Source organism: Chlorocebus sabaeus, chromosome 6, assembly GCF_047675955.1.
Source record: "Chlorocebus sabaeus isolate Y175 chromosome 6, mChlSab1.0.hap1, whole genome shotgun sequence".
Classification (NCBI taxonomy): Eukaryota; Metazoa; Chordata; class Mammalia; order Primates; family Cercopithecidae; genus Chlorocebus; species Chlorocebus sabaeus.
In genome coordinates this window covers 57,905,870-57,933,680 of record NC_132909.1, presented here as the reverse complement: position 1 = coordinate 57,933,680, position 27,811 = coordinate 57,905,870, and the positions used below count along the sequence as shown (strand labels likewise).

Genomic DNA, 27,811 nt, shown 5'->3' with positions numbered 1-27,811 from the left:
GTTTTTAACATTACAAATGCCGCTACTATGAAAAGTCTTTTCCTCTCTCTTTATGCACTTGGCAAAGTATGTCTCTAAGAACTATGACTAGAAATGGAATTGCTGGAGTGTTGGATGTGTGCGTGGTTTACCTGACTATTTAATGCCCAAGTGCTTTCTAGGATTAAGCTGCAACTGATAACTGTTAAAGCTCCCCTTCTTCATATATATATATATATATATATTTGAGACGGAGTCTTGCTCTGTTGCCCAGGCTGGGGTACAGTGGTGCGATCTCGGCTCACTGAAAGTTCCGCCTCCCGGGTTCACGCCATTCTCCCTCCGCCTCCGGAGTAGCTGGGACTATGAGGCACCCGCCAGCACGCCCGGCTAATTTTTTTTTGTATTTTTAGTAGAGACGGGGTTTCACCGTGTGAGCCAAGATGGTCTCGATCTCCTGACCTCGTGATCCGCCCACCTCGGCCTCCCAAAGTGCTGGGATTACAGGCTGAGCCACCAGCCTTTTTTTTTTTTTTTTTTGAGACAGAGTCTTGCTCTGTCACCTAGGCTGGAGTGCAATGGTGCAATCCTGGCTTGCTGCAACCTCCACCTCTCAGGTTCAGGCGATTCCCCTACTTCAGACTCCCGAATAGCTGGAATTACAGGCGCCTGCCACCACGCCTAGATAATTTTTGTATTTTTAGTAGAGATGGGGTTTCACCATATTGACCAGGCTGATCTCGAACTCCTGACCTCAGGTGATCCACCCGTCTCGGCCTCCCGAACTGCTGGGATTACAGATGTCAGCCATTTCACCTGGCCGTCTCCCACGGTTTTACTGACACTTGAAACCTCGGATTTTTCAGGCTTTCTCTTCAAATCTCCCCCAGCCTATTGTGGCCTTTTTGGCCTCCAGGCTCCTGGGTTTTGCCCCAGGGCCACCTCACCGCACTGTTATGGTGCCAGGCACCCTTGCCCGCAGTACACCATCACTATCCAGTTTGACCATGAGACTGTCTCTGGCTTCAGACTCTTAACCAGTTGGAAGTGGAACCAGCCAGGCATTGTGGCTCATGCCTGTAACCCCAGTACTTTGGGAGGCTGAGGCAGGAGGATCTCTTGAGGCCAGGAGTTTGAGATCATCCTGGGCAACATAGCAAGACTCCTGTCTCTACAACAAATATATAATAAAATAATAAATTGGGAGTGACTCTCAGGTCCTAGCGCTTTACCCCCACAGCTGTTCCAGAAATTGCAAGATCTTACACATTATTCAGAAAAGGTGCTCATTGGCATTCTTTTTTTTTGAAATGGAGTCTCGCTCTGTCGCCCAGGCTGGAGTGCAGTGGCGCGATCTCAGCTCACTGCAAGCTCCACCTCCCAGGTTCACGCCATTCTCCTGCCTCAGCCTCCTGAGTAGCTGGGACTACAGGTGCCCGCCATCTCGCCCGGCTAGTTTTTTGTATTTTTAGTAGAGACGGGGTTTCACTGTGTTAGCCAGGATGGTCTCGATCTCCTGACCTCGTGATCCACCCGCCTCGGCCTCCCAAAGTGCTGGGATTACAGGTATGAGCCACCGCGCCGGGCCGCTCATCGGCATTCTTTTGCCAGTCATTAAAACAACCACTCCCACAATAACAACAAAAAAGAAAAAGTGGCTGGGTGCGGTGGTTCATGCCTGCAATCCCAGCACCTTGGGAGGCCGAAGTGGGCAGATCACTTGAGGCCAGTTCAAGACCAGCCTGGCCAACATGGTGAAACACCGTCTCTACTAAAGATACAAAAATTAGCTGGACATAGTGGTGCATGCCTGTAATCCCAGCTACTCAGGAAGCTGAGGCAGCAGAATCGCTTGAACCCGAGAGGCAGAGGTTGAAGTGAGCAGAATTTGTACCACTGCACTTCAGCCTGGGTGACAGAGTGAGACTTTGTCTCAAAAAAAAAAAAAAAAAAAAGGCTGGGCGCGGTGGCTCAGACCTGTAATCCCAGCACACTTTGGGAGGCCGAGGTGGGCGGATCACGAGGTCAGAAGATGGAAACCATCCTGGTTAACACGGTGAAACCCTGTCTCTACTAAAAATACAAAAAATTAGCCGGGCGTGGTGGCTGGCACCTGTAGTCCCAGCTACTTGGGAGGCTGAGGCAGGAGAATGGCATGAACCCGGGAGGGAGAGCTTGCAGTGAGCTGAGATTGCGTCACTGCACTCCAGCCTGGGTGACAGAGCAAGACTCCATCTCAAAGAGAAAAAAAAAAGAAAAAAAGAAAAAAAAGGGAAATTACTACCCAGGCTCACTGACAAGTGCAATATTACAGCTTCAGGTATGGTTGGATCCAGGAACTCGACTCATGACATTAGCAATTTTTCTCTTCCCATCTCTCCACTCTGCTTTCTTCTGGGCTGGCTTCTCCCAGCCTCACCCCCGAGGTGGATTTCCCCTTCTTAGTGGCAAGGGTGCCCCTCAGTGACTCCAAACTCCATCTTCCCAGCTCTATGTCCTGGGGGTAGGGAAAAGGCAAGCCTCCTTTCCTCATTCTCACTGGCTCAGTCCTGAACCAATCATAGCAACCCCCAAAAGAGGTAGTGCTCTGAGTGGCCAGAACAGCTGGGGGAGGTCGGAGTCAGCTAACTCCTGGAACCAGAAGTGGGGAAAGGGCTGCTCCCCAAGGAAAATTGGGGTTGCTGGTTGCTAAGGAAGAGAGTCGGCAAAACCAATTGTGATCGCCACTAGGAAACTCAAGGCAAAGGATTCTCAAATTCTTTTTTTTTTTTTTTTTTTTTTGCAACGGAGTCTCAGTCTGTCACCCAGGCTGGAGTGCAGTGGCATGATCTCTGCTCACTGCAACCTCCGCCTCCCGGGTTCAAGTGATTCTCCTACCTCAGCCTCCTGAGTAGCTAGGATTACAGGCATGCACCACCATGCCTGGCTTGCTTATTTATTTTAGAGAGAGTGTTTCACCATGTTGGCCAGACTGGTATTGAACTCCTGACCTCAGATGATCCGCCCACCTCGGCCTCCCAAATTGCTGGGATAACAGGCATGAGCCACCACGCCCGGCCTCCTTGGAGTTCTGAGTTCTCCTACGCTAAAATCAAGGCGACTGCAGGATTGCATTCCTTCTGGAGGCTCTGGAGGAGAACTTCTTTCCTTGCTCTTCCAGCTTCTAGAGGCTTCGTTTTTAATTTAATTTTATGTTGTAGAGACTGGGGGTCTCTCTCTGTTGGCCAGGCTGGTCTCGAACTCCTGACCTCAAGGGTCCTCCTACCTTGGCCTCCCAAAGTGCAGGGATTACAGGCATCAGCCACCGTGCCCAGCCTTCAGAGGTTTCTTGGATTCCTTGGCTCGTGGCCCCTTCCTCCATCTCCAAGCCAGCAAGGGCTGATGGAGTCTTTCTCAAGCTACCTCACCCTGGTTGTTTCTATTATTGGGTCTACTTCTCTGAACCTGGCATTCCTGCTTCCTTCTTCTTCTTTTTTTTTTTTTTTTTTTTTGAGGCGGAGTCTCGCTCTGCCGCCCAGGCTGGAGTGCAGTGGCCGGATCTCAGCTCACTGCAAGCTCCGCCTCCCGGGTTCACGCCATTCTCCTGCCTCGAGACTCCCGAGTAGCTGGGACTACAGGCGCCCGCCACCTCGCCCGGCTAGATTTTTGTATTTTTTAGTAGAGACGGGGTTTCACCGGGTTAGCCAGGATGGTCTTGATCTCCTGACCTCGTGATCCGCCCGTCTCGGCCTCCCAAAGTGCTGGGATTACAGGCTTGAGCCACCGCGCCAGGCCTTTTTTTTTTTGTTTTTGAGACAGTCTCCAGAGTCTCGCTGTCTTGCCCAGGCTGGAGTGCAGTGGTGTGACCTCGGCTTACTGCAACCTCCGCCTCCTAGGTTCAAGCGATTCTTCTGCCTCAGCCTCCCGAGTAGCTGGGACTACAGGTGCCCGCTACCACACCTGACTAAATTTTTTTTTGTATTTTTAGTAGAGATGGGGTTTCACCATATTGACCAGGCTGGTCTCGAACTCCCGACCTTGTGATCCACCCGCCTTGGCCTCCCAAAGTGCTGGGATTACAGGCATGAGCCACTGCACAGGGCCCCATCTTTTTTTTGGTTTGGTTTGGTTTGGTTTGGTTTTTTGAGACGGAGTCTCACTCTGTCACCCAGGCTGGAGTGCAGTGGGGCAATCTCGGCTCACTGCAGCCTCCACTTCCTGAGCACAAGTGATTCTCCAGCCTCAGCCTCCAGAGCAGCTGGGATTACAGGCACCCACCACCACGCTCAGCCAATTTTTGTATTTTTAGTAGAGACGGGGTTTCACCATGTTGGCCAGGCTGGTCTCGAACTCCTGACCTCAGGTTATCCGCCAGCCTCGGCCTCCCAGAGTGCTGGGATTACAGGCGAGAGCCACTGTGCCCAGCCTCCTGCTTCCTTCTTATAAGCACCCTGTGATTGCACTGGGCTTATCCGGATAATCCAGGATCATCTACTCATCTCAAGATCCTTAATGTAATCCTATTTGCAAAGTCCTTTTTGCCAATTGAGGTACTGTATGCATAGGATTTGGGAATTAGGATGTGGACATCTTTGGACGGAGAGGTGTCAATATTCTGCCAAGCACAATGGGCCATAAGGAGGAACAGACATGGGTGCATTCGTTTATGTCACAAACATTTATTGAGCACCTACTGTGTACCCATTTGTTCTAGGTCCTGAGAACACAGCAGAAAACAAGACAGGCCAGATACAGTGGCTCAGGCCTATAATCCCAGCACTTTGGGAGGCAGAGGTGGGCAGATCACTAGGGGTCAGGAGTTGAAGACCACCCTGGCCAACATGGTGAAGCCCCGTCTCTACTAAAAATACAAAAATTAGCTGGGTGTGGTGGCAGACACCTGTAATGCCAGCTACTTGGGAGGTAGAAGCAGGAGGATCACTTGAACCTGGGTGGCAGAAGTTGCAGTGAGATCATACCACTGCACTCCAGCTTGGGCAACAGAGCAAGGCTCTGTGTCAAAAAAAAAACAAAAAAAACGGCCGGGCGCGGTGGCTCAAGCCTGTAATCCCAGCAGTTTGGGAGGCCGAGGTGGGCGGATCACGAGGTCAGGAGATCGAGACCATCCTGGCTAACACAGTGAAACCCCGTCTCTACTAAAAAATACAAAAAACTAGCTGGGCAAGGTGGCGGGCGCCTGTAGTCCCAGCTACTCGGGAGGCTGAGGCAGGAGAATGGCGTAAACCCGGGAGGCGGGGCTTGCTGAGATCCAGCCACTGCACTCCAGCCCGGGCGACAGAGTGAGACTCCGTCTCAAAAAAAAAAAAAAAAAAAAATAGACCAGGCACGGTGACTCACACCTGTAATCCCAGCACTTTGGGAGGCCAAGGTGGGTGGATCACCTGAGGTCAGGAGTTTGAGACCAGTCTGGCCAACATAGTAAAACCCTGTCTCTACTCAAAATACAAAAATTAGCTGGGCGTGGTGGCGGGTGCCTGTAATCCCAGATGTTTGGGAGCCTGAGGCAGGAGAACTGCTTGAACCCGGGAGGCAGAGGTTGCAGTAAGCCAAGATCGTGCCATTGCACTCCAGCCTGGGCAACAGGAGCGAGACTCCATCTCAAAAAATATATAAATAAATAGATAATAAACAAAAATAAATAAAAATACAAAAATTAGCTCTGCGTGGTGGTGGGCACCTGTAATCCCAGCTACTCAGGAGGCTGAGGCAGGAGAATGGCTTGAACCTGGGAGGCAGAGGTTGTGGTGAGCCGAGATCATGCCACTGCACTCCAGCCTGGGCAATAAGAGCGAAACCCCATCTCAAAACAAACAACAAACAAAAAACAAAACAAAATATGACTTCAGAGTGTTTGGCGTGGTATGAAATAACCTGGAACCCCAGTTGCACAGTGACCCCTTTGAATATCTGTTCTGTCTTTCTCAAGTCTCAGTTGGCTCCTGCCAGGGGCGAGGGGTCGGGGGAGTGCTTCAAGTCTCTCCCACCTGTCATTCCCTCCATCCCTACGGGATCCATTTAAGTCAATGAGACTAAATTGTATTTTCAGTTACCTTCAATCTCTGGTGAGAGAAGCTGATTTTCCTTTCGCCTTTTCGATTAAAAAAAAAGGGGTCCGGCGCAGTGGCTCACGCCTGTAATTCCAGCACTTTGGGAGGCCGAGGCGGGCGGATCACGAGATCAGGAGATTGAGACCATCCTGGCTAACAAGGTGAAATCCCGTCTCTACTAAAAATACAAAAAAAATTAGCCGGGCGTGGTGGCGGGCGCCCGTAGTCCCAGCTACTTGGGAGGCTGAGGTAGGAGAATGGTGTGAACCCGGGAGGCAGAGCTTGCAGTGAGCCGAGATTGCGCCACTGCACTCCAGCCTGGGCAACGGAACGAGGCTCCGTCTCAAAAAAAAAAAAAAAAAAGGATTTATTTTTTGTTTTATTTTTTTAGAGACAGGGTCTCATTCTGTCACCCAGGTTAGAATGCAGTGGCGCAATCATGGGTCACTGAAGCCTGAATGTATTGGTCTGTTCTCACATTGCTATAAAGAACGTCCCTGAGATTGGGTAATTTATTTATTTCTTTTTTGTTTGTTTATTTATTTATTTGAGATGGGGTCTCGCTCTGTTGCCCAGGCTGGAGTACAGTGGTGCGATCTTGGCTCACTACAAACTCCAACTTCCACTTCCCTGGTTCAAGTGGTTCTCCTGCCTCAGCCTCCCGAATAGCTGTGACTACAGGTGCATGCCACCATGCCCAGCTAATTTTTTTTGTATTTTTTAGTAGAGATGGGGTTTCACCATGTTGGCCAGGATGGCCTGGATCTCTTGGCCTCATGATCCGCCTGCCTCGGCCTCCCAAAGTGCTGGGATGACAGGCGTGAGCCACCGCGCCTGGGTAATTTATAAAGGGAAGAAGTTTAATGGACTCAATTCTGCATGGCCTGGGAAGCCCCAGGACATTTACAGTCATGGTGCGAGAGGAAGCAGACACCTTCTTCACAAGACGGCTGGACGCAGGAGAAACTTCAATCACTTATAAAACCATCAGATCTCGTGACAACTCACTCACTATCAGAAGAACAGCATCGGGGAAACTGCCCCCATGATCCAATCGCCTTCCTCCCTCAACACATGGGGATTACAATTCCAGATGAGATTTGGATGAGGACACAGAAGCAAACCAGATCATTCTGCCTTCCAGGCTCAAGTGATCCTCTCACCTTGGTCTCCTGAGTAGCTGGGACCACAGGCGTGCACCACCACATCTGGCTAATTTTTGCTTTTTTTTTTTTTGTAGAGATGGAGTCTTGTTATGTTACTCCTGGCCTCAAGCAATCCTCCTGCGTCAGCCTCCCAAAGAGCTGGGATTACAGGTGTGAGCCACCGTGCCTGGCCCTAAAAAAGATTTTTAAAATGCATTGGCTGATATTTCAGATGTGAGGTTTAAAGGAAAATAGATAACTGTGGATATGGGGAAATGGAAGAAAATATGAGATGCCACTGGCACGGATTTGGGAAGTGTTACCTGTCTCTTACAAATGGGGAAACAGAGGCCCAGCCATGACCATGACTCACCAGGTAGGCTAAAGGTCTTTCTTCAGCAGGAGAGATGAAGGGAGCTAGAAACGGTTTCATCGGTTGTGTGTGGTGGCTCACGCCTGTAATCCCAAAACCTTGGGAGGCTGAAGCAGGCGGATCACTTGAGGTCAGGAATTCGAGACCAGCCTGGCTAACATGGTGAAACCTGTCTGTACTAAAAATACAAAAATTAGCTTGGTGTGGTGGCATGCACCTGTAATCCCAGCTACTTTGGAGGCTGAGGAAGAGGAAAGAGAATCGCTTGAACCTGGGAGGCGGAGGTTGCAGTGAGCCGAGATCACAGCATTGCACTCCAGCCTGGGCGACAGAGCAAAACTCCGTCTCAAAACAAAAAAAACAAAAGCGAAAGCGTTTTGTCAGCATTCCCCTATCCCTCTGTGAGTGGTTTTCCCCCTCTCCCTTGCTCATCCTGAGCTGATTAGAGCAAGTGTTCTAGGAAGAGCTACAGGGAACAGCATCCCAGGCTACGGGCACCATGAGTGCAAAGGCCCTGGGGCAGGAGCACGCCTGGCGTGTTGGAGGAATAGCAAGGAGGCCCGTGTGACTGGAGTAGCGTGGGTGAGGGGTAGAGAAGGAGGGGAGGGCAAGAAGGGGATGGGGCAGGTCACGCAGGCCCTCATGGGCTGCAGGAAGGACTTGGGTCTTGACCTTGAGGGAGGTGGGAGCCATAGAGGGCTGTGGACAGAGGAGGAACAGGACCTGAGTCAGGTGCTCATGGGCACCCTCTAGTGGCTTTGCAGAGAATGCACTGAAGAGGCAGGCAGTGGCCAAGAAGAGACCAGTCCAGCTCTTAGGACATGCTGTGTGTCTCCGGGCATGGGACGTCACTCTCTGGGCTCACTTTCCTTATCAGCTAAAAGGGGAACTTTAACAGCAGGCAGAGACTCAGATAATGAGCAGAAGGAGCTCGCTGCCTGAGATTCGGGCAAGGCGTGGGGCTGCTGAGTTAATCTTTAACAGGTCAGGATTCTGCTCACCACGCTCTGGGAGGTGGGAAGATAAGGTCAGCCACACCCCCAGCTCAAGCTCTGATGAAGTCATCGGGACAGATGGGTAAGTGTGAGGACAGCTGTGGAAATATTTCCCACATGTTCCCTGTGCCTTCTGCAAAGATGTAGAGGAGCAAATCAACCGGCATTTCACAGTCAGACAGCTCTCAGCACACGGTGCTGTCTGGGAGCTCTTCCTGCAGGAAGCCCTCCTGGATTGCCTGGGCCCTGTGGGGTCTTCCTGGAAGCTATGGCGGGGGTGAGGGGCATTTCAGGGAGATAAGGAGCAGAGAGGCTGGCCAGATCGAGCCATGGTGGGCAGGGCGGACGGCAGAAGTGCTCCATGAAGTGACGTGCTGGGCCATGAGTCACATAAGTCTGACTTGAATCCTGACCCCGATTCCCACTTGCTTTGTGGACAAGTCTGCTACCCTTCCTGGGCTTTGTTTTCTCAACCACAAATTGAGAAAAGAAATCTCATTTGATTGCTTAACGCTCATCTAAGTGAGCACCTACTGTGTGCCAGGCCCTGTTTTGGGCACCAGGGACATGGCAGGAGAAATATGGGCCCAGACCTGCTCTTCCAGGACTCTCAATTCAGCAGGGGAACTGAACATATCACTGAGCTGTTAAAATACAAGGTGTTAGGGCTGGGTGAAGAGGCTCGTGTCTCTCATCTCAGCACTTTGGGAGGCTGAGGCAGGAGGACTCTTGCTCACTATGTTGTCCAGGCTGGTCTTGAACTCCCGGTCTCAGCCTGGACAACACAGTGAGACCCCATCAAGACAGAGAAGGGGAGAGAGAGAGAAAGACAGCAAGCGAGAGAGAGAGAGAGAGAGAGAGAGAGAGAGAGAGAGAGAGAGAGAGTCCTTGCCTACTCTAGAGGCGCTTCAGGCACAGTTTGATCAAGGGGCCCCAGTATTCGGTCTCCTTCCCAGACTTAGCTCTGTTCTTCTCCCCTGGCTTTTGCCAGAAGGCAGATCTCATACCAACCTTTACCAGATCCCAGCTGGTATTTCCCCAGCCTGGTGCTGCCTTCTCTAGTTCTGGACTAAGCCCCAGGGCTGGCTCTCATCAGCCTACACTGAGTCATGTCCTGTAGCAGCTGCTCAGAACCACAGACATATCTTCCTGTTTTGGGGCGTTCTGTCTGCCCAGAGCTAAGGTTCCTGGGAGTGGTCCTTTGCCAATGCTGGTTGAACATGGGGCGATAAATACCCCAGCTTTTCTGATCTCTGGGTGGGGCAGTTATCAGCTGTTTTCTCTCTCTCTCTTTCTTTCTTTTTGGACAGAGTCTTGCTTTGTCACCCCGACTGGAGTCCTGTGGTACAATCTCTGCTCACTGCAACCTCCTCCTCCCAGGTTTAAATGATTCTCCCGCCTTCGCCTCCTAAGTAGCTGAAACCACAGGTGCTCACCACCACGCCCGGCTAATTTTAGTATTTTTTGTAGAGGCGGGGTTTCACCATGTTGGCCAGGCTGGTCTCCAACTGACCTCAAGTGATTTGCTCGCCTTGGTCGCCCAAAGTGCTGGAATTACAGGCATGAGCCACCGCGCCCGGCTGCTGGTGTCTTATTGAGGCCGTCAGCCAATGCAAGCGTGCTGAGTCCCAGCACCCCGTCCTTGTAGTTTTACACATCTCTGAATCCGCTATGATCACTGCACCCATCTTCCAGATGGAGTCAGTGAGGTTCCAAAAAGTGAAGTTTCCTTTCCTGCCCGGGATGACTAAGGACTCTCTAACCCCAGGGGCAGGGGCAGAAGCAGACTGCGCTGCCCTCACCCCAAACACACCCACCCACCCACAGGAGCACACAGGCACACACGCGCCTTCTACCTCCCCAGACACCCGGCTGACACATGCTGGCGTCTGCGCGGCTAACACTTGTAAATCCATCCTCCCTCGGGGGCAGGCCGGCTCCTTCTCTGGCAGCAGGAGGCCAGAGGGAGTTGGTTTAGTGGCTTGGGGGAAAGGAGTGTGCCCCTGACCCCACGCCCAGCCCCTGACCCCAGGGAGGGTGACGGCCCCTCCCTCTCTTCCAGTGACCTTGGGAAAGTTCCAGGAGATCCCCGGGCCTGGACTTTGAGAGGTGAGTGCTCCAGCAAGATGTACTCCCTCCTCCTGTCCCTGCTCTGGGCCCGCCCACCCACCCACTTCCTTTCTCAAGTGGCCTTGGAAAGGGTCTTGCAGAGACAGACAGATGGGCTGGGGACAGATGGATGGCGGACGTGTAGGAGTTACCATTGGAAGAGGGGGGTGGGGGAGGGGAGTGCGTTCTGGCCCCCAAGACGAGTCCTCCAGGCTCCTGCAGAACAGAATAAGCCACCTCCTCCAAGCCCCTCAAATGGGATCTCATCGGTCCCCCGCAACCAGGGTCCCATCACCCCACAAACGGAGCCCCATCTCCCACCTCAACCAAGGTCTCATCATCCCCGCAAACGGAGTCCCATTGCCCCCACATTCCAGGTTCCATAGCTCCCCCTACCGGGATCCCATGGCACTGGGCCGGGGCAGAGGTCCAGAGAAGGGGGTCGCTAGCTGCGGGTTGCACAGCCCAGCGGGGTGCGAGGCCTGACCTGGGGGTGCGGGTGACCCTCATGTGTCTAGGCTCAGGGGAGACTAGGGCCCGGAGACCCCGCCCCGCACGCAGATCCCGCCCCCCCGGCCGCGCGTTCCGGGGAAGCGAAGGCGCCGCCAGCCCGGACTGTGGGCAGAGGGCGCCCTCTGCCGGGCATGATCGGAAGCGGCGCGGCGGCGACCCCCAGGACCCTCGGGACTCCGGACTCGACTCCCACCCGGCGGAGCTTTACCGGGTTATAGAGTCCGCGACTCTGAATCGACCCCCGACCTCCTACGGAACCGCGACACTGGGCTGAGCTCCCGCCTGGGGCTAAACCTCAATCCCAATAGAGCTGGGACCTGGAGTGAGACCCCAACTTTGGATAGAGCCTCTGATCCCTCTCTGAGCCCTGGGCCCGGGGCCAAGCCTCAAACCCAACAGAGTCTCCATCCGCCTGAACTCCCAACTCAGAGCTGAGCCCCTCGCTAAGCTGAGGTCTGACCCGAAATAGAGCCTGCGACCCCGTCTAAATCCCGACTCTGGGCTGAGCCTGGACCCTCGATAGAGCCTCCAACTCCAGGCTGAACTCTGACCCTGGACTGCACTCTCACTGAGCCTCATCACCCAGTGAGCCTGCATTCCTGGCCAAGATCATCCCTCCCCCACCCCTACACACCCCACTGAACCCCAGCCCTCCGAGCCCCAACTTTCTTATCTGATATAAAAAAGAGACCAGGTTTGGTGGCTCTTGCCTGTAATACCAGCGCTTTGGGAGGCAGAGGCAGGAGGATGGCTTGAGGCTAGGAGTTCGAGACCAGCCTGGGCAACATAGTGAGACACCCCCTATCTCTATAAAAAATAAAAATAAAAATTAGCCAAGCTTGGTGGTGCACACCTGTGATTTCAGTTACTTGAGAGGCTGAGGCGGAAGGACTGCTTGAGCCCAGGAAGTTGAGGCTGCAGTAAGCTGTGATGCAATACTGCACTCCAGCCTGGGTGACAAATCGAGACCCTGTCTTAAAAAAAAAGAAAGACAAAAGGCGAAATCACACTAGGCTCAGATGCCTCCAGTCCTCCTGCCCGGATGCCAAGACCCCCTTCATGCTGAGGTTGTGACAGGAGCTGTACACACCACACCAAAGTCAAACCTAATCAGGTCCTCATCCCACTCTGCCTCATCTGGCTGTGTGGCCTGGGACGCATCACTTCTTCCCTCCAGGGCTCCATTTCATCATCTGTGAAACGGGACAGTCACTCCTGACTCTACCACCTTGTGCCTGTGTGACCTCAGGCAAGTTACTTCCTCTCTCTGGGCCTCAGTCTCCTCCTCCAAAATGAAATAAGGTGTTTTGTTTTATTTTGTTTCTCGAAACAGAGTCTCGCTCTGTCGCCCAGGCTGGAGTGCAGTGGTGCGATCTCAGTTCACTGCAACCTCTGCCTCCTGGGTTCAAGTGATTCTCGTGCCTCAGTCTCCCAAGTAGCTGGGACTATAGGCGTGCACTACCACTCCTGGCTAATTTTTTCATATATTTGTTTTATTTTTTATTTTTTGAGATGGACTCTTGCTCTGTAGCCCAAGCTGGAAGTGCAGTGCCGCGATCTCGGCTCACTGCAATCTCGGCCTCTAGGGTTCAAGCAATTCTCGTGCCTCAGCCTCCCGAGTGGCTTGGACTACAGGCGTGCACCACCACGCCCAGCTAAAATTTTTTTGTTTTGTATTTTTGTATGTTTTATTTTTTGAGATGGAATTTTGCTCTGTCGCCCAGGCTGGAGTGCAGTGGCCCGATCTCGGCTCACTGCAACCTCTGCCTCCAGAATTCAAGTGATTCCCCTGCCTCAGCCTCCTGAGTAGCTGAGATTACAGGCGTGTGCCACCACATCCGGCTAATTTTTGTATTTTTAGCAGAGACGGGGTTTCATCATGTTGGCCAGGGTGGTCTCAAACTCCTGACCTCAGGTGATCCGCCCACCTCGGCCTCCCAAAGTGCTAGGATTACAGGGGTGAGCCACCGGGCCCGGCCAATGAAATATTTAACTTACTTTTGCCTCCTGAGGCCTGTGCCACGGTCTTCCCGAATCCTGGGTCAAGGTCAGGACACACAACAGGCCCTCAACAATTTGTTGTCTGGCTTCCTGGAGGAAGAAACAGCGAGGCTGCTGTGGGCTCCCTAGGCCCCAGCCGCAACCCGTGCCCAGAGTTGGGGCTGCAGAGCGGAAATGGAGCCGCAGAGGACCTGGGAGTAGCTCCAGGGCCTGGTTCCCAGGACTCACAGCTGCATCCTCTCCGGTGGACCCCAGCTGGCGCTGCGCAGCCGGGAAGCTCCTGTGTGTCCTGCAGGCGCATTCCTACGGAAATTGAGGCTGGATTTGGCGATCCTCTGATGGTGTCTCCAGGCGTCCTCCACCTCACCCCAAAGATTTATCTTAGCCCCACAACCCTGGGTTAGATTCATCCCTTTTAGTGGCACAGAAATCTGTATTTTTAAATTTTTAACTTCTTTTGTTCTTTTTTTGTAGAGACAGGGTCTCCCTATGTTGCCTGGGCTGGTTTCAAACTTCTGGGCTGAAGGGATCCTCCTGCGTTGGCCTCCCAAAGTGCTGGGATTCCAGGTGTGAAGCACCACGCCTAGTTGGAACCTGCATTTTTTTTTTTTTTTTTTTTTTTTTGAGACGGTCTCGCTCTGTCGCCCAGGTTGGAGGGCAGTGGCGCGATCTCTGCTCACTGTAAGCTCCGCCTCCCGGGTTCACGCCATTCTCCTGCCTCAGCCTCCTGAGTAGCTGGGACTACAGGCGCCGCCACCACGCCCAGCTAATTTATTGTATTTTTAGTAGAGACGGGCTTTCACCGTGTTAGCCGGGATGGTCTCGGTCTCCAGACCTCGTGATCTGCCCGCCTCGGCCTCCGGAAGTGCTGGGATTACAGGCATGAGCCACCGTGCCCAATGCATTTTTACATTGACTCTCAGATCTTTCGGACGCGAAGGGTTCCCCGAGGTCGAACTTTGAGAAACATGCTTCTGCCGAAATTCCTATTACCCAGGTGGGTAAACTGAGCCCCAGAAGGAGGAAGGGGCCCGTGCAGAACCACGTGGTTGCTCTGTTTTGCCTTTTGGCTCTCCGGTCTCTTCCTGTTGGTGCCTCTGTGCCTCCCTCCCCAGGTTCTCCGTCTGTCTCATACTCTTATCTTTTCCCTTTTCTGTGGCCGGCGCCCCCACTACGGCCTCGCCCCCTCATCCGGGCCCCTTCGCGATTCCGGAGGAATCCCCTAGACCCGCCTGACCCCGCCCCAGGCTCCGCCCCTTCCCCCCACCTCCCCCCGGCGCAGTGCCCTGCTCCCATTGGCCTCTTCGTACATTGCCCGCCCTGTCATTGGCTAATCCGAAGCGCTCGGCCCGCCCACCATGCCTGGCAACTCTCCGGTCCCTTCCGTGCGGGCGGGGCGAGTGGAGGGCGTGTCCTGCCGAGGGGCGAGGCAACTGGAGGGCGGGGCCGCACTGCCGCCCCGCCCCGGCCCCGGCCCCGCTCCGGCGCTGCTCCCACCGCCGCGGAAACGGCCCCAGCCCACGGAGGCGGCTGGACTGACCCCCGACGGTTGGACGCACGGACTCTGCTCCGAGAGCAGGTGAGCGAGAAGTGCTGGGGCGCCCCCTATTTCAGCGCATCCCGGGGGCCACCTGGCCGCCCTGTCTCTCCCTCCCGGTAATGCTTCTGCACCCCGCCGCCTGTCCGTCTGCATTCCTGCCTCAGTTTCCCTCTGTCTCTCTGTCCCTCTTGCTGTATAGGTTAGGGAGAGACAGGTTGAGTCTCAATTGCCCCCCTTGGCGTGGGGCTCTACTTGGAACCAGCACCCCCACCCCCCCGTGGAATCTAGTGGACTCTGTCCCCTTTAACTGCAGGGCCACAGGTGCTCAGGCCAGATTCCAGAACCCCGAGGGCATTCCAGGAGGTGGGCAGCTGGGCCAGCCATGCGGAGGTGGGCATGACTGTAGCTTTGACTGTAGCTTCTGGCTAAACCAGGCATCGGTGGCGGGGAGCCAGGCCTAGGCCCGCCCAGGCCCACCCGGACTGGCCCCTAACGAACTCCCAAGTGGCCTCTGGGGCCTTGGCCTCAGTTTTGCCAGCTGTGAACTGGGACCGTCGCTGCCAAGGTAATTGGCAGGTGATCTGAAGGACGTCTGTCGCCTCCTGGCCTTTTCTGTGAAGTCGAACTAGGTCCATTTCCTGGGATGGTAAACTAAGGCCTAGAAAGCGGCCAATGCTTCCAATGTTTGGCCAGGGAGGTGGGGACACAGGCAGGACAGAATCTGTTTTCTTTGCATCCTCACATTTTCCAGCACCTTCTCTATGGTGGGGGGAAGGGCTGGGGGAGGAGCAGCTCTAGGTGTAAACAGGCTACCAGAGGTTCTTTCCTGAGCCAGTCCCAGCTCAGCTGGGGGCGGTGAACGCCTCGGGAGGTCCCAGCGGGGTCAGCCCAGTGGTGGTGGAGCTTGGGCAAATCTAGATTTGAACTCTGCCACCCGTATGGTACCTTGAACCAGTTTTTCAATTCTGCTGAACCTGTTTCCTCATCTGTAAAACAGGAGTGGGTCGTAACTCCCCGAGTTACGACTGCTGGGGGATCAGGTGCAGGAATACAGGCCCTGCTTGTAACCCCCCTGACCCGCTGTGGCTCTGTCCCAGCCGCACTGGCCTCCTCTTGTTCCTCCAGCACCCCAGGCGAGGTCCTGCCTCAGGGCCTTTGCATGGGCTATGCCCTCTGCCACCACGGCAGGTCCGAGGGCGCCAACTTTGAAACATAACAAGCTCCCTGTATGGGCCGGCCCAGGACCTGCATAGGCAAGGGCTGGGAGGGGCAGAGGAGGGGCCGTTCAGGGACGCTGTACCTATGGAAACGGTGAACAAAGGGCTGTCTCCAGCCACACAAACACCTGGGTGAATTGGGAACTGGCCAGAGGCTGGAGCAGCCTGGGACACAGGTGGCGGGTGAGTGCTTAGACCCCTGGGGGGACTATGGGCTGGAGGGGACTTGAATCCTGCTCTAATGGTGGGGTACCAGGGGGTCCCTAAAGGAAGCGGCTCTGCAGACGGGTGCAGGTCTGAGGCCCTGCCGTGTGCCCCTCCCTCTGTGTGGCCTTGGACCAACGGTCAGGTGCCCCCAGAACCTCAGTTTCCTCGTCCCCGTTCCTCCAGGGGTCAGCCCAGGTGGGCGAGGGGTCCTTTGATTGCCTGACAATTCAGTATGGTGGGTTCCAGAGGCCTCAGTGTCCCTGTCTGTCCAATGGGGCCACGAAAGGGTGCCTTGAGGACAAAACTCCAGTCATTGACGGGGAAACACTTCTCCCAGAGAGACTTCAGCGCTAAAAAATGACTCACACTTGCCCAGGTACAGCCTCAGGTGTTACAGACGGGGAGGGGCGCGAGGAGGCAGAGCGAGAGGGAGGAATGGCCCGGTTCCACAGCGTGCCTGCCCCTTCCCAGCATCCCCCGATACCCCTCAGCAGACAACTTCCCCGGAATCACACCCGCCCGAGCTTTGATGCAGGGACCTCTGGCAGAGTTCTTGGGATCTTGTAAATTCCCAGCTTCTAGGCCTCAGTTTCCCCATCTGTCCAATGGGGCTGGTCATCTCCTTTTTCTTGTGGAAAGGGGCTGAAATAACTGGGGGGAGGGAGGGTGCTTTGAGGGGTGGGGGAGATTCAGCAAGACATTGTCAAAGGCCCGAGGAGGGGATTACAGGACACAGTGCTTCTAGAAGCTTCCTAAGGCTTCCATCCTTCCCCTCTGGGGTGGGCTGTGGGAGAGAGGAGACTTGAACCCCAAATGTGCCGTGGACTAGGATGGGGAAAGGATTGCGCTAGGTTAAAGGCTGGGTTCAAATTCTGATTCTGCCACATCACTGCTTTATAAACTCCTGACCCTCTCTGACTCAGTTTCCCCATAACCAAAACCTTGCAGGTCCATCTAGAGAATTTCCCAGCCTGGGCAACATGGTGAAACCCTGTCTCTACTTAAAACAAAGAAAAAGAAAAAATTAGCCAGGTGTGGTGGCGCGGGCCTGTAGTCCCAGCCACTCTGGAGGCTGAGGTGGGAGGATCACCTGAGGCCAGGGAGGTTGAGGCTGCAGTGAGCCGAGATCACACCACTGCACTCCAGCCTGGGTGACAGGAGTGAGACCCTGTCTTAAAGAAAAAGAAGAGAATTGGCTGGGCGCCGTGGCTCACGCCTGTAATCCCAGCACTTTGGGAGACTGAGGTGGGCGGATCACCTGAGGTGAGGAATTCGAGACCAGCCTGGCCAACAGGGCAAAACCCTGTCTCTACTAAAAATACAAAAATGAGCTGGGTGTGGTGGTGGGTGCCTGTAATCCCAGCTACTCAGGAGGCTGAGGCAGGAGAAAGGCTTAAACCCGGGAGGCAGAGGTTGCAGTGAGCCAAGATCGCATCACTGCACTCCAGCCTGGGTTGACAGAGTGTGAGACTCCGTCTCAAAAAAAAATAAAAATAAAAATAAAAAAATATATACACATAAAATAAATAAAATATACGGGGGATCTGGAAGGGCCTCCTAAGGAGGGGCCATGTAAACCCAGACCTGGATGACAAGAAACAAACAGCCATGTAGAGACCTGGGGGAAGAGCAGCTTAGGCAGAGGGCACAGGTTGTGTAAAGGTCCTGGGGCAGGACGACGCCTGGCATGATGGATGAGCAGCAAGGAGGCCCATGGGGCTGGAGCGGTGAGGAGGAGGAGAGAGGGTAGAGGAGAGGGCAGGGAGGGGACAGGGCACGGTGTGCAGATTCTTATGGTTGCCAGGAACACTTGACTTTGATCCCAAGGGAGGTGGGAGCCATGGAGGGTGGTTGGCAGGGGAAGGATAGAACCTGACTCAGGTACTCACTGGCACCCTTTGGCTGCTACAGGAAGGATAGACCGGGGGCATGGGGATAGATGGTGCCAGGAGACAAGGGGACCAGGCTGTGGGGGAGGTAAGAAGTGGGTTGCGTTAGGCCAGGCATGGTGGCTCACGCCTGTAATCCCAGCACTTTGGGAGGCTGAGGCAGGCGGATCAGCTGAGGTCAGGAGTTGGAGACCAGCCTGACCAACATGGTGAAACCCCATCTCTACTAATAATACAAAAATTAGCAAGGGATGGTGGTGTGTGCCTGTAATCCCAGCTACTCAGGAGGCTGAGGCAGGAGAATCGCCTGAACCCAGGAGGCGGAGGTTGCAGTGAGCCGAGATCACACCACTGCACTCCAAACTGGACAGCAGAGTGAGACTCTGTCTCAAAAAAAAAAAAAAAAAAAAAGAAGAAGAAGAAGTGGGTTGTGTTGGGACACATTTAGGGGCTGGACGCACCTCCTGCCAGGTGATCCTAGGCTTCTCTACACTGTAAGAACCTATTGCTTGGGCTGAGGCAAGCCTGTCCCCTCCTCTGCAGAGCCATGAGCTGTGGGTACCTGATATTCATGTTTGGCCCTCGAACCCTTTCTCCAGTGGAAATCTGGCCACAGTGGAAAGTGTCCAGGCTCCCCGCCACAACCCAGCAGGCAGCTGGACCCTGCCCATCCATGTGGTGGTCCTGAGGGTTCTGTGGAACCCAGTTTGAAAACAACTGATGTCACCCCCGACGTGGGCTGACAGATTCCCCTCTCTCTTTTGCCATAACTAAAAATGGACACTGGCCAAGGGTGGCGGCTCACACCTGTAATCCCAGCATTTTGGGAGGCTGAGGCAGGAGGATCGCTTGAGCTCAGGAGTTTGAGACCAGCCTGGCCAACATGGCAAAACCCGTCTCTACTAAAAGTAAAAAAATTAGCCAGGCATGGTGGCTGGTGCCTATAATCCCAGCTATTTGGGAGGCTGAGGCAGGAGAATTGCTTGAACCCGGGAGGTGGAGGTTGCAGTGGGCTGAGATTGCGACATTGCACTCCAGCCTGAGCAACAGAGCGAGATTCCATCTCAAAAAATAAATAAATAAAAATAAAATTGGCCGGTCACGGTGGCTCATGCCTGTAATCCCAGCACTTTGGGAGGCTAAGGTGGGCAGATCACATGAAGTCAGGAATTCGAGACCAGCCTGACCAACATGGAGAAACCCCATCTCTACTAAAACTACAAAATTAGCCGGGCGTGGTGGTGCATGCCTGTAATCCCAGCTACTTGGGAGGCTGAGGCAGGAGCTTGAACCCAGGAGGCAGAGGTTGCAGTGAGCTGAGATTGCGCCATTGCACTCCAGCCTGGGCAACAAGAGCGAAACCCCGTCTCAAAAAAACAAAACAAAAATAAAATGAAATGGACACTGGCCAGGTGTGGCAGCTCACACCTGCAGTCCCAGCACTTTGGGAGGCTGAGGCGGGAGGATCACTTGAGCCCAGGAGTTCGAGACTAGCCTGGGCAACATAGCAAGATGCCATCTCTACAGGAAAAAAAAAAAAAAAAAAAAAATTAACCAGGCATGGTGGCACATACCTGTAGTCCCAGCTACTCAGGAGGCTGAGGTGGGAGGATCACTTGAGCCCAGGAGGTCGAGGCTATAGTGAGCTATAATGGTACCACTGCACTCCAGCCTGGGCAGTAGAGTAAGACCTTGCCTTAAAAAAAAAAAAAAAAAAAAAAAGAATAAATAAAAATAAAATGGACACCGACTTGCAAGGCCTGAATCATGGATTTTTGTTTTGTTTTGTTCTGTTTGAGACAGAGTCTCACTCTGTTTCTCAGGCTGGAGTGAAGTGGAGCTCACTGCAGCCTCCGCCCCCCAGAGAATCGCGCCCTCTGTGATTCTCGTGACACAGCCTCCCTTGTAGCTGAGATTACAGGTGTGCGCCCCCCACACACACACTCGGCTAATTTTTGTATTTTTAGTAGAGATGGGGTTTTCACCATGTTGGCCAGGCTGGTCTTGAACTCCCGACCTGAGGTGATCCACCCACCTCGGCCTCCCAAAGTGCTGGGATTCCAGGCATGAGCCACCGTGCCCAGCCTGTGAGTCATGGGTCTTAAAGGGCTTGGGGCAGTGGGACTGTGGGATGAGGGGGGATGAGGCCTGGGATCACTGGCATGAGTGGGAAGAGGCCTGAGGCCCCCCTGGGCTCCCGGAGCATAGCCGGGGCTGTGACAAGACAGATGGAGTGGCTGGGCTGGCCCTGCTGAGCAGACCCATCAATTATTGACACTCTCTGTGAGGGGCATGAAGAATTAATGGGATAGGGGTGAGGATGGCAGGGACTTGCCACATAATTGCAGCTAGCTCACCAGAGCCACCTCCTGTGTTTTCAGGAATTTTGCTATCTGGTTGTTAAATGCAGCCATTACTTAATGTGGGAGAATATAAACTTATACTTTTTTTTTTTTTTTTGAGACGGAGTCTCGCTCTGTCGCCCAGGCTGGAGTGCAGTGGCCGGATCTCAGCTCACTGCAAGCTCCGCCTCCCGGGTTCACGCCATTCTCCTGCCTCAGCCTCCCGAGTAGCTGGGACTACAGGCGCCCGCCACCTCGCCCGGCTAGTTTTTTGTATTTTTTAGTAGAGACGGGGTTTCACCGTGCTAGCCAGGATGGTCTCGATCTCCTGACCTCGTGATCCACCCGTCTCGGCCTCCCAAAGTGCTGGGATTACAGGCTTGAGCCACCGTGCCCGGCCTATAAACTTATACTTAAGGCTGGGCATGGTGGCTCCCACCTGTAATCCCAGCAGTTTGGGAGGCCGAGGCGGGTGGATCACTTGAGGCCGGGAGTTCGAGACCAGCCTGGCCGACATGGCCAAAGCCCATCTCTACTGAAAAAAAAAAAAAAAACAAAAAACAAAAATTAGCTAGGCATGGTGGCGCGCTCCTTTAATCCCAGCTACTAGGGAGGCTGAGGTAGGTTAATCTTTTGAGCACGGGAGGCGAAGGTTGCCGTGAGCCAAGATGGTGCCACTGCACTCTAGCCTGGGCGACAGAGTGAGACTCTGTCTCAAAAAAAAAAAAAAAAAAAAAAGGACCAGGCACAGTGGCTCACGCCTGTCATCCCAGCACTTCGGGAGGCCAAAGCGGGCAGATCACAAGGTCAGGAGATGGAGACCATCCTGTGAATGGTGAAACCCCGTCTCTACTAAAAATACAAAAAATTAGCCGGGCATGGTGGCGGGTATCTGTAGTCCCAGCTACTTGGGAGGCTAAAGCAGGAGAATCGCTTGAACCCGGGAGGTGGAGGTTGCAGTGCGCCGAGATCGCACCACTACACTGCAGCCTGGGTGACAGAGTGAGACTCTGTCTCCAAAAAAAAAAAAAAAAAGAATATAAGGACCAGGGAAATAATCAAGGGAGCCAGGGAGTTGGTGCCTGATCACCCATTTTGCAGATGGGAAAGCTATCCTCACGCATGGGATCTGTCGAGGGTCATAGCAGGGAGACCTCAGCGCTGTGGATGGACCTGGATGGGCTGTGGACAGGGCTGAAGCCTCCTGGCTGTTCCTGTAACAAGCGAGACACAGCCCTGCCCCAGGGCCTTTGCACAGGCCGCGCCCTTTGCCTGGAGCATCTTCCCGCAGACCCTGTCATTGCAGGCCCAGCTCCACCAGCCCAGCCCCTCCCTAGAGAGGCTCTCCTGGTTACCCTGACCTTCATCCCCGGCCCCCATGGCCCATATCTCTCTCCCTCAAATTAACTTGTTGGTTTCTATTTATTGGTTACTGGCACCTCCTCCTTCCAGCAAGGGAACCCAGTGAGACGGAGTCTTACTCTTGTCACCCAGGCTGGAGTGCAGTGGCACAATCTCAACTCTCTTAAACCTCCGCCTCCCAGGTTCACGCCATTCTCCTGCCTCAGCCTCCCGAGTAGCTGGGGAGTACAGGCGCCTGCCACCACACCCAGCTAATTTTTTGTATTTTTAGTAGAGATGGGGTTTCACTGTGTTCTCCAGGATGGTCTTGATCTCCTGACCTTGTGATCCGCCTGCCTCGGCCTCCCAAAGTGCTGGGATTACAGGCATGAGCCACCGCACCCAGCCTAATTTTAGTACTTTTAGTAGAGACAGGGTTTCACCATGTTGGCCAGGCTGGTCTCGAATTCTTGACCTCAGGTGATTCACCCGCCTCAGCCTCCCAAAGTGCTGGGATTACAGGTGTGACCCACTGCATCCGGCCAACAGTATTTCTTAGAGGGCCAATTTAGACATTTGGAAGCTTTCTTTTTTTTTGAGACGGAGTCTTACTCTGTCACCCAGGCTGGCGTGCAGTGGCGCTGCTGTATCCCGGGTGACTTTGTGGTCTCTTCTGCAAAACAGGCCACCTGGCCAGTACCAGGTGAGAATGACAAATAGGCACACGTCACCGGTTCAGGACATTGGGGTTTGGCCACGAGCTTCTGCCCCAGGACAGTTGGTGCTCTATAAATGCTTGTCAAGCCACTGAATGGGTGTTAACACCCGAGTCCCAGAAGCTGTAGCGGGCTGTGTGTGCTTGTGGTGACAGGGTGCCCTGGCATTTGGAGGGCGATGCCCCTAGGCCCCAGGCAGTCCTTGGGAAGGCCCCTGCCCTGTAAGGGCTGATGCAGCTGCTACACCGCCTCCTGCAGGAAGGAAGACCCAGGTTTATTTTGGTCCTCGGCTGTTCCCCTGGGAGAGCAGTCATCCTCCTGTCTGGCTGCCTGGATGGGAGCGTTTCTGGCAGAACAATGGGTCAGGGAGGAGGAAGGGGAAGGCCAGGCAGCTGGGCCGCGCCAGGTGTCAGCAGGACCGGGGCTGCCCCGATGGTCTTCGGAGTGTGGGGTCAGGAAGGGAGGCTACAGCTGCTTGCCCCCGTCCCTCTTCCTGTTGGCCTTGTAGGGGGTGGGGGTTGCTCTTGGAAGCCCAGGCCCTTCCTGAAGCTGTAAACAGGCCTGACTCCCCTCCAGAATCAACTTCTCCAGCCTCACGACTCGTGGATGGGAAAGTCAAGGCCCAGAGAGGGGCACAGCCCTGCCTGGGGTCACACAGCTCCTGAGATGGGCAGAAAGATGTGGGTTCCAGGGCCGATGGGGTCCAGGGACCTCATCCCCAGATGCAGAGAAAGGCCTTTTCCTCTTTGAGTCCCCTCGGTTTGTTCATCTATGAATTGGGGAGACGGGACCCGGGGGTTCGGGAATTCCCTCTTGAAATATGCAGACACCTTTTCTTTTTTTTTTTTTTGGCGATACAGTTTCGCTCTCATTGCCCAGGCTTGGAGTCCAGTGGAATGATCTCAGCCGACTGCAACGTATGCCTCCTGGGTTCAAGCGATTCTTCTGTCTCAGACACTCAAGTAGCTGGGACTACAGGAGCCCACCACACCACGCCCGGCTAATTTTTGTAGTTTTAGTAGAGATGGGGTTTCACCATGTTGCCCAGGCTAGTCTCAAACTCCTGACCTCAAGTGATCCACCCGCCTCAGCCTCTCAAAGTGCTGGGATTACAGGTGTGAGCCACCGTGCCCAGCCATGTGCGGCTTTTTTTTTTTTTTTTGAGACGGAGTCTCGCTCTGTTGCCCAGGCTGGAGTGCAGTGGTGCAATCTCGGCTCACTGCAACCTCCGCCTCCCGGGTTCAAAGCAATTCTCCTGCCTCAGCCTCCCGAGTAGCTGGGACTATCAGCCACCACGCCCGGCTAATTTTTTGTATTTTTAGTAGAGATCGGGTTTCACCGTGTTAGCCAGGATGTTCTGGATCTCCTGGCCTGGTGATCTGCCCGCCTCGGCCTCTCAAAGTGCTGGGATTACAGGCGTGAGCCACCGCGCCTGGCCAGCTTCCCCCCCCCACCCCGCCCCGCACAAGGAATCTCACTGAGATAGAACTAGGTTTGCAAATTCACACAGCTGAGAGGCACAGAAGGGCGGAATTCCAGGCACTGGTTGCAGCCTCTTCAGAGGAAGCTCACAGCTTAGTGGGGATTGGGGGTTTGGTCACAAGCTTCTGCCCCAGGACAAAGTTAGTTCTGATCTTCCCCGTATTTCAGATGGGGAAACTGAGGCCCGTTGTTAAGTTGCTTCCTGCAGAGGCCAGAGCTGGGAGCAGGCCCTAAATATCAGGGTTGCCCTCTAAGACTCAGGGCCAGTTGAGGGTGTTAGATGGGGAAGGCAGAGGGAGTTGGGGTTCAAGGGTGTTGGGAGCCAGTGGTCACTGTATTGCTGTGTGGCCTTGGGGAAGTGGCTCAGCCTCTCTGAGCCTTTGTGGTCTCTTCTGCAAAACAAGCAACCTGCCTAGTACACGGTGGGGGTGATGAAGTGGGCATGTCGCTGACTCAGGGCCTACCACGTGGCGCTGAGTCAATAGTACCCCTTTTCTGACCCAGGCCTGCGCAGAGCCAGGGTCTGGTGACCGAGGTCGGAGGGCAGGGGGTGGCCCATCCAGTAATTCCCGTGCCTGCCCTGACCTCAGAGGGCGGCCGAGGGTTTGGAACTTCTCCCGGAGTCTGAACTCACACAAAGACCAGCTTTGTGGGGGCTCCTGGGGTAGGTGGGTGCCCATATGGCATTCTGAGACTGGCAGCCTGGCGCTGGGGTGGGAGTGGAGGCTGAGCAGGGCCTGGGGCAGTGAGGGAGACCGGGGGCGGGTCTCAGGCCCTCCCTCCTCCCCCAGTTCTTTCACACTCCCCTCTTCATTCAGCAGATGTTTCTGGAGTCTTCAGGGACGCTGTGGATAAGGAATCGGGCCCATGACCTCCCCTGCAGCTTGGGGTGAGGCAGACCAATGGGGGTGCAGAGCCGGGGAGCAGAAGAGCAGTGGGGATGCCTGGAACACCTGCATCTCAGAGGAGGCAGAGACTTGGGGGCCAAAGTGATGGGGATGTATAGGAGTTTACCAGGGAAGAGGCAGGTGCTTCGGGACCAGGGCTTTGGGGATGTATAGGAAGGAGTTCACCTGGGAAGAGGCAGGGGCTTAGGGGCCAGGGCTTTGGGGGATGTATAGGAGTTCACCAGGGAGGAGACAGGGTCTTAGGGTATTGGGGTCCACAGGGAAGAGTCAGGGCTCCAAGTGAGGTATGGGGCTTGGTCCTGGGAGCTTCGGGGAGCTGCCAGCTGGTTCTCAGCAGGTAAGGGCTCTGCCCCACTCTGAGATTTAGGAAGAATTCCGGAGCTGCAGGAAGGAGGTGGGTGGAGGGGGAAGCTCCAGGGCTGGGGAAATTGGGCAGGCTACAGGGCAGAGTGGACAGAGAAAAGGAGCAGACAGGGACAGGGGGGTGGCTCTGCAGTCAGAGGCCTGGCTCTTGTGCCTCAAGAGCTGGCCAGCCTCTCACCTTGGCCACCTCCCCTGCCCCAGCCTGGACGGGGGCTGTCCAAGTCAGTGTTTCCCTTTTGGAGGAATCATCAGAGCCATGCCTTCCCAGAAACCCCACAAATGTCTGCCTGTGAACACATCACCCCCTGGCTCACTTGGAGTCGAAGGCCTTAGGCATGCCTGTGATAAACCCTGTAGGGGCCGGGCACGGTGGCTCACGCCTGTAATCTCAGCACTTTGGGAGGCTGAGGCGGGCGGATCATGAGGTCAGGAGACTGAGACCATCCTGGCTAACACGGTGAAACCCTGTCTCCACTAAAAATACAAAAACTTAGCCGGGCATGGTGGCGCATGCCTGTAGTCCCAGCTACTAAGGAGGCTGAGGCAGGAGAATGGCGTGAGCCCGGGAGGCGGAGCTTGCAGTGAGCCGAGATCGCACCACTGCACTCCAGCCTGGGCGACAGAGCGAGACTCCGTCTCAAAAATAAATAAACAAACCCCGTGGGGGCAGTGGGGCTGAAGGCACTGCCATAGTAACGGGGCTCCTCCACCCTGAGCAGCCTGGAGTCTGGGGCTTACTTGGAACCCCATCTCATGGAGCTGTGGGGTGAGGGTGGGGAGTGTTGAGCTGGACCTAGGGGTATGGAATGGAACCCCCTGTAATGATCACCTTGAGCCTCTTCTCAGCTCATAGCAAGGATATGGTAGGTTTGAGGGCTGGTGTCAGGCCCTACAGATAGTGGGTTTCAGAAGGGCCTTCTCTGTTTGTTTGTAATAATAATCAAATAATAAATAAAAAATAAATGTTTTGATTTTGTTTTGTAGAGATAGGGTCTTGCTATGTTGCCCAGCCTGATCTCAAACTCCTGGCCTCAATTCACCTGCCTCAACCTCCCAAAGCACTGGGACCACAGGCATGAACCACAGGCTTGAATTACAGGCTGGAGTGCAGTGGCATGGACTCAGCTCACTGCAACCTCCGCCTCCCGGGTTCAAGAGATTCTCCTGCCTCAGCCTCCCAAGTAGCTGGGATTATGGGCTCCCACCACCAAGCCTGGCTAATTTTTGTATTTTTAGTAGAGACAGGGTTTCACCATGTTGGCCAGGCTGGTCTCGAACTCCTGACCTCAGGCGATCCGCTGGCCTTGGCCTCCCAAATTGCCGCGATTACAGCCGTGAGCCACTGCGTCCAGCATGACACTTTTTAAAGAAACAAATTCTGTTAGGCCCTCTGGGGTCTGTGGTGGTGTCACCTCTTCTGTGTGAGTGCCCCAACGTGCGAAACTGATGGCTGGTCCCTGTCCCCTGCAGGCCATGGACACCTTCAGCACCAAGAGTCTGGCTCTGCAGGCGCAGAAGAAGCTCCTGAGTAAGATGGCATCTAAGGCAGTGGTGGCCGTGCTGGTGGATGACACCAGCAGCGAGGTGCTGGACGAGCTGTACCGCGCCACCAGGGAGTTCACGCGCAGCCGCAAGGAGGCCCAGAAGATGCTCAAGAACCTGGTGAAGGTGGCCCTGAAGCTGGGGCTGCTGTTGCGCGGGGACCAGCTGGGCGGGGAGGAGCTGGCGCTGCTGCGGCGCTTCCGCCACCGGGCGCGCTGCCTGGCCATGACGGCCGTCAGCTTCCAGCAGGTGGACTTCACCTTCGACCGGCGTGTGCTGGCCGCAGGGCTGCTCGAGTGCCGCGACCTGCTGCACCAGGCCGTGGGCCCCCACCTGACCGCCAAGTCCCACGGCCGCATCAACCACGTGTTCGGCCACCTGGCCGACTGCGACTTCCTGGCCGCGCTCTACGGCCCCGCCGAGCCCTACCGCTCCCACCTGCGCAGGATCTGCGAGGGCCTGGGCCGGATGCTGGACGAGGGCAGCCTCTGAGCCCCGGGGCCGCCCGACCGCGCCCCTCGTGCCTTCTGGGGCTCTTCTGCTGGGCGCGGTGGGCTTTGTGGGTTTTTTCCACCTCTTTTCTCCCAATCGGACTCCGGTCGAACTCCCCCAGACAGGTGGGTGACCTGGCCCCTTTGAGAGGACGCTGAGCCATCTGTAGCAGCTGTTTCAGACACCGACGTCACTTCTCCTGGCCTCCGCCCAATGGGGAGAGGAATTTGGGGCCCTACTCTGGAGACCACCTTCCACCCCTATTTGTACTTTCTGGGCCACGCCGACCCCTGGGTCGCTTGATGTAAAAGTCAAAAGTTGCTGCTTCCCACTTGGTGACGTCGCCTGGGATTTTCATCCCCGCACACAAGGACTAGTTAGGGGGCAAATCGCGGCACCCCACCCCCACCCCCCGCCCCATCCATAAATTCACGTCCTAACCCCCAGGACCGGAAGATGATCTGATTTGGAAATAGGATCATTACAAATGGGATTAGTTCAGAGGATGTCATCTTGGAGTAGGGTGGGCCTCAATTCAAGGACTGGGGTCCTTAAAAAAAGTGGGCTCTGGGCAGGGCCCGGTGGCTCACGCCTGTAATCCCAGTACTTT

At 54.8% G+C, this 27,811-nt stretch overlaps 1 protein-coding gene across 1 annotated transcript; it reads left to right on the top strand.

Annotated features, from left to right (window-relative positions):
* Positions 1-14,599: 14,599 nt before the first annotated feature.
* TNFAIP8L1 (TNF alpha induced protein 8 like 1) lies at positions 14,600-27,532 on the top strand. Its single transcript, XM_007994878.3, has 2 exons — positions 14,600-14,741; positions 26,638-27,532. The coding sequence occupies exon 2, from the start codon at positions 26,641-26,643 to the stop codon at positions 27,199-27,201; it is 561 nt and encodes a 186-aa protein (XP_007993069.3). The 5' UTR covers positions 14,600-14,741; positions 26,638-26,640; the 3' UTR covers positions 27,202-27,532.
* Positions 27,533-27,811: the final 279 nt, after the last annotated feature.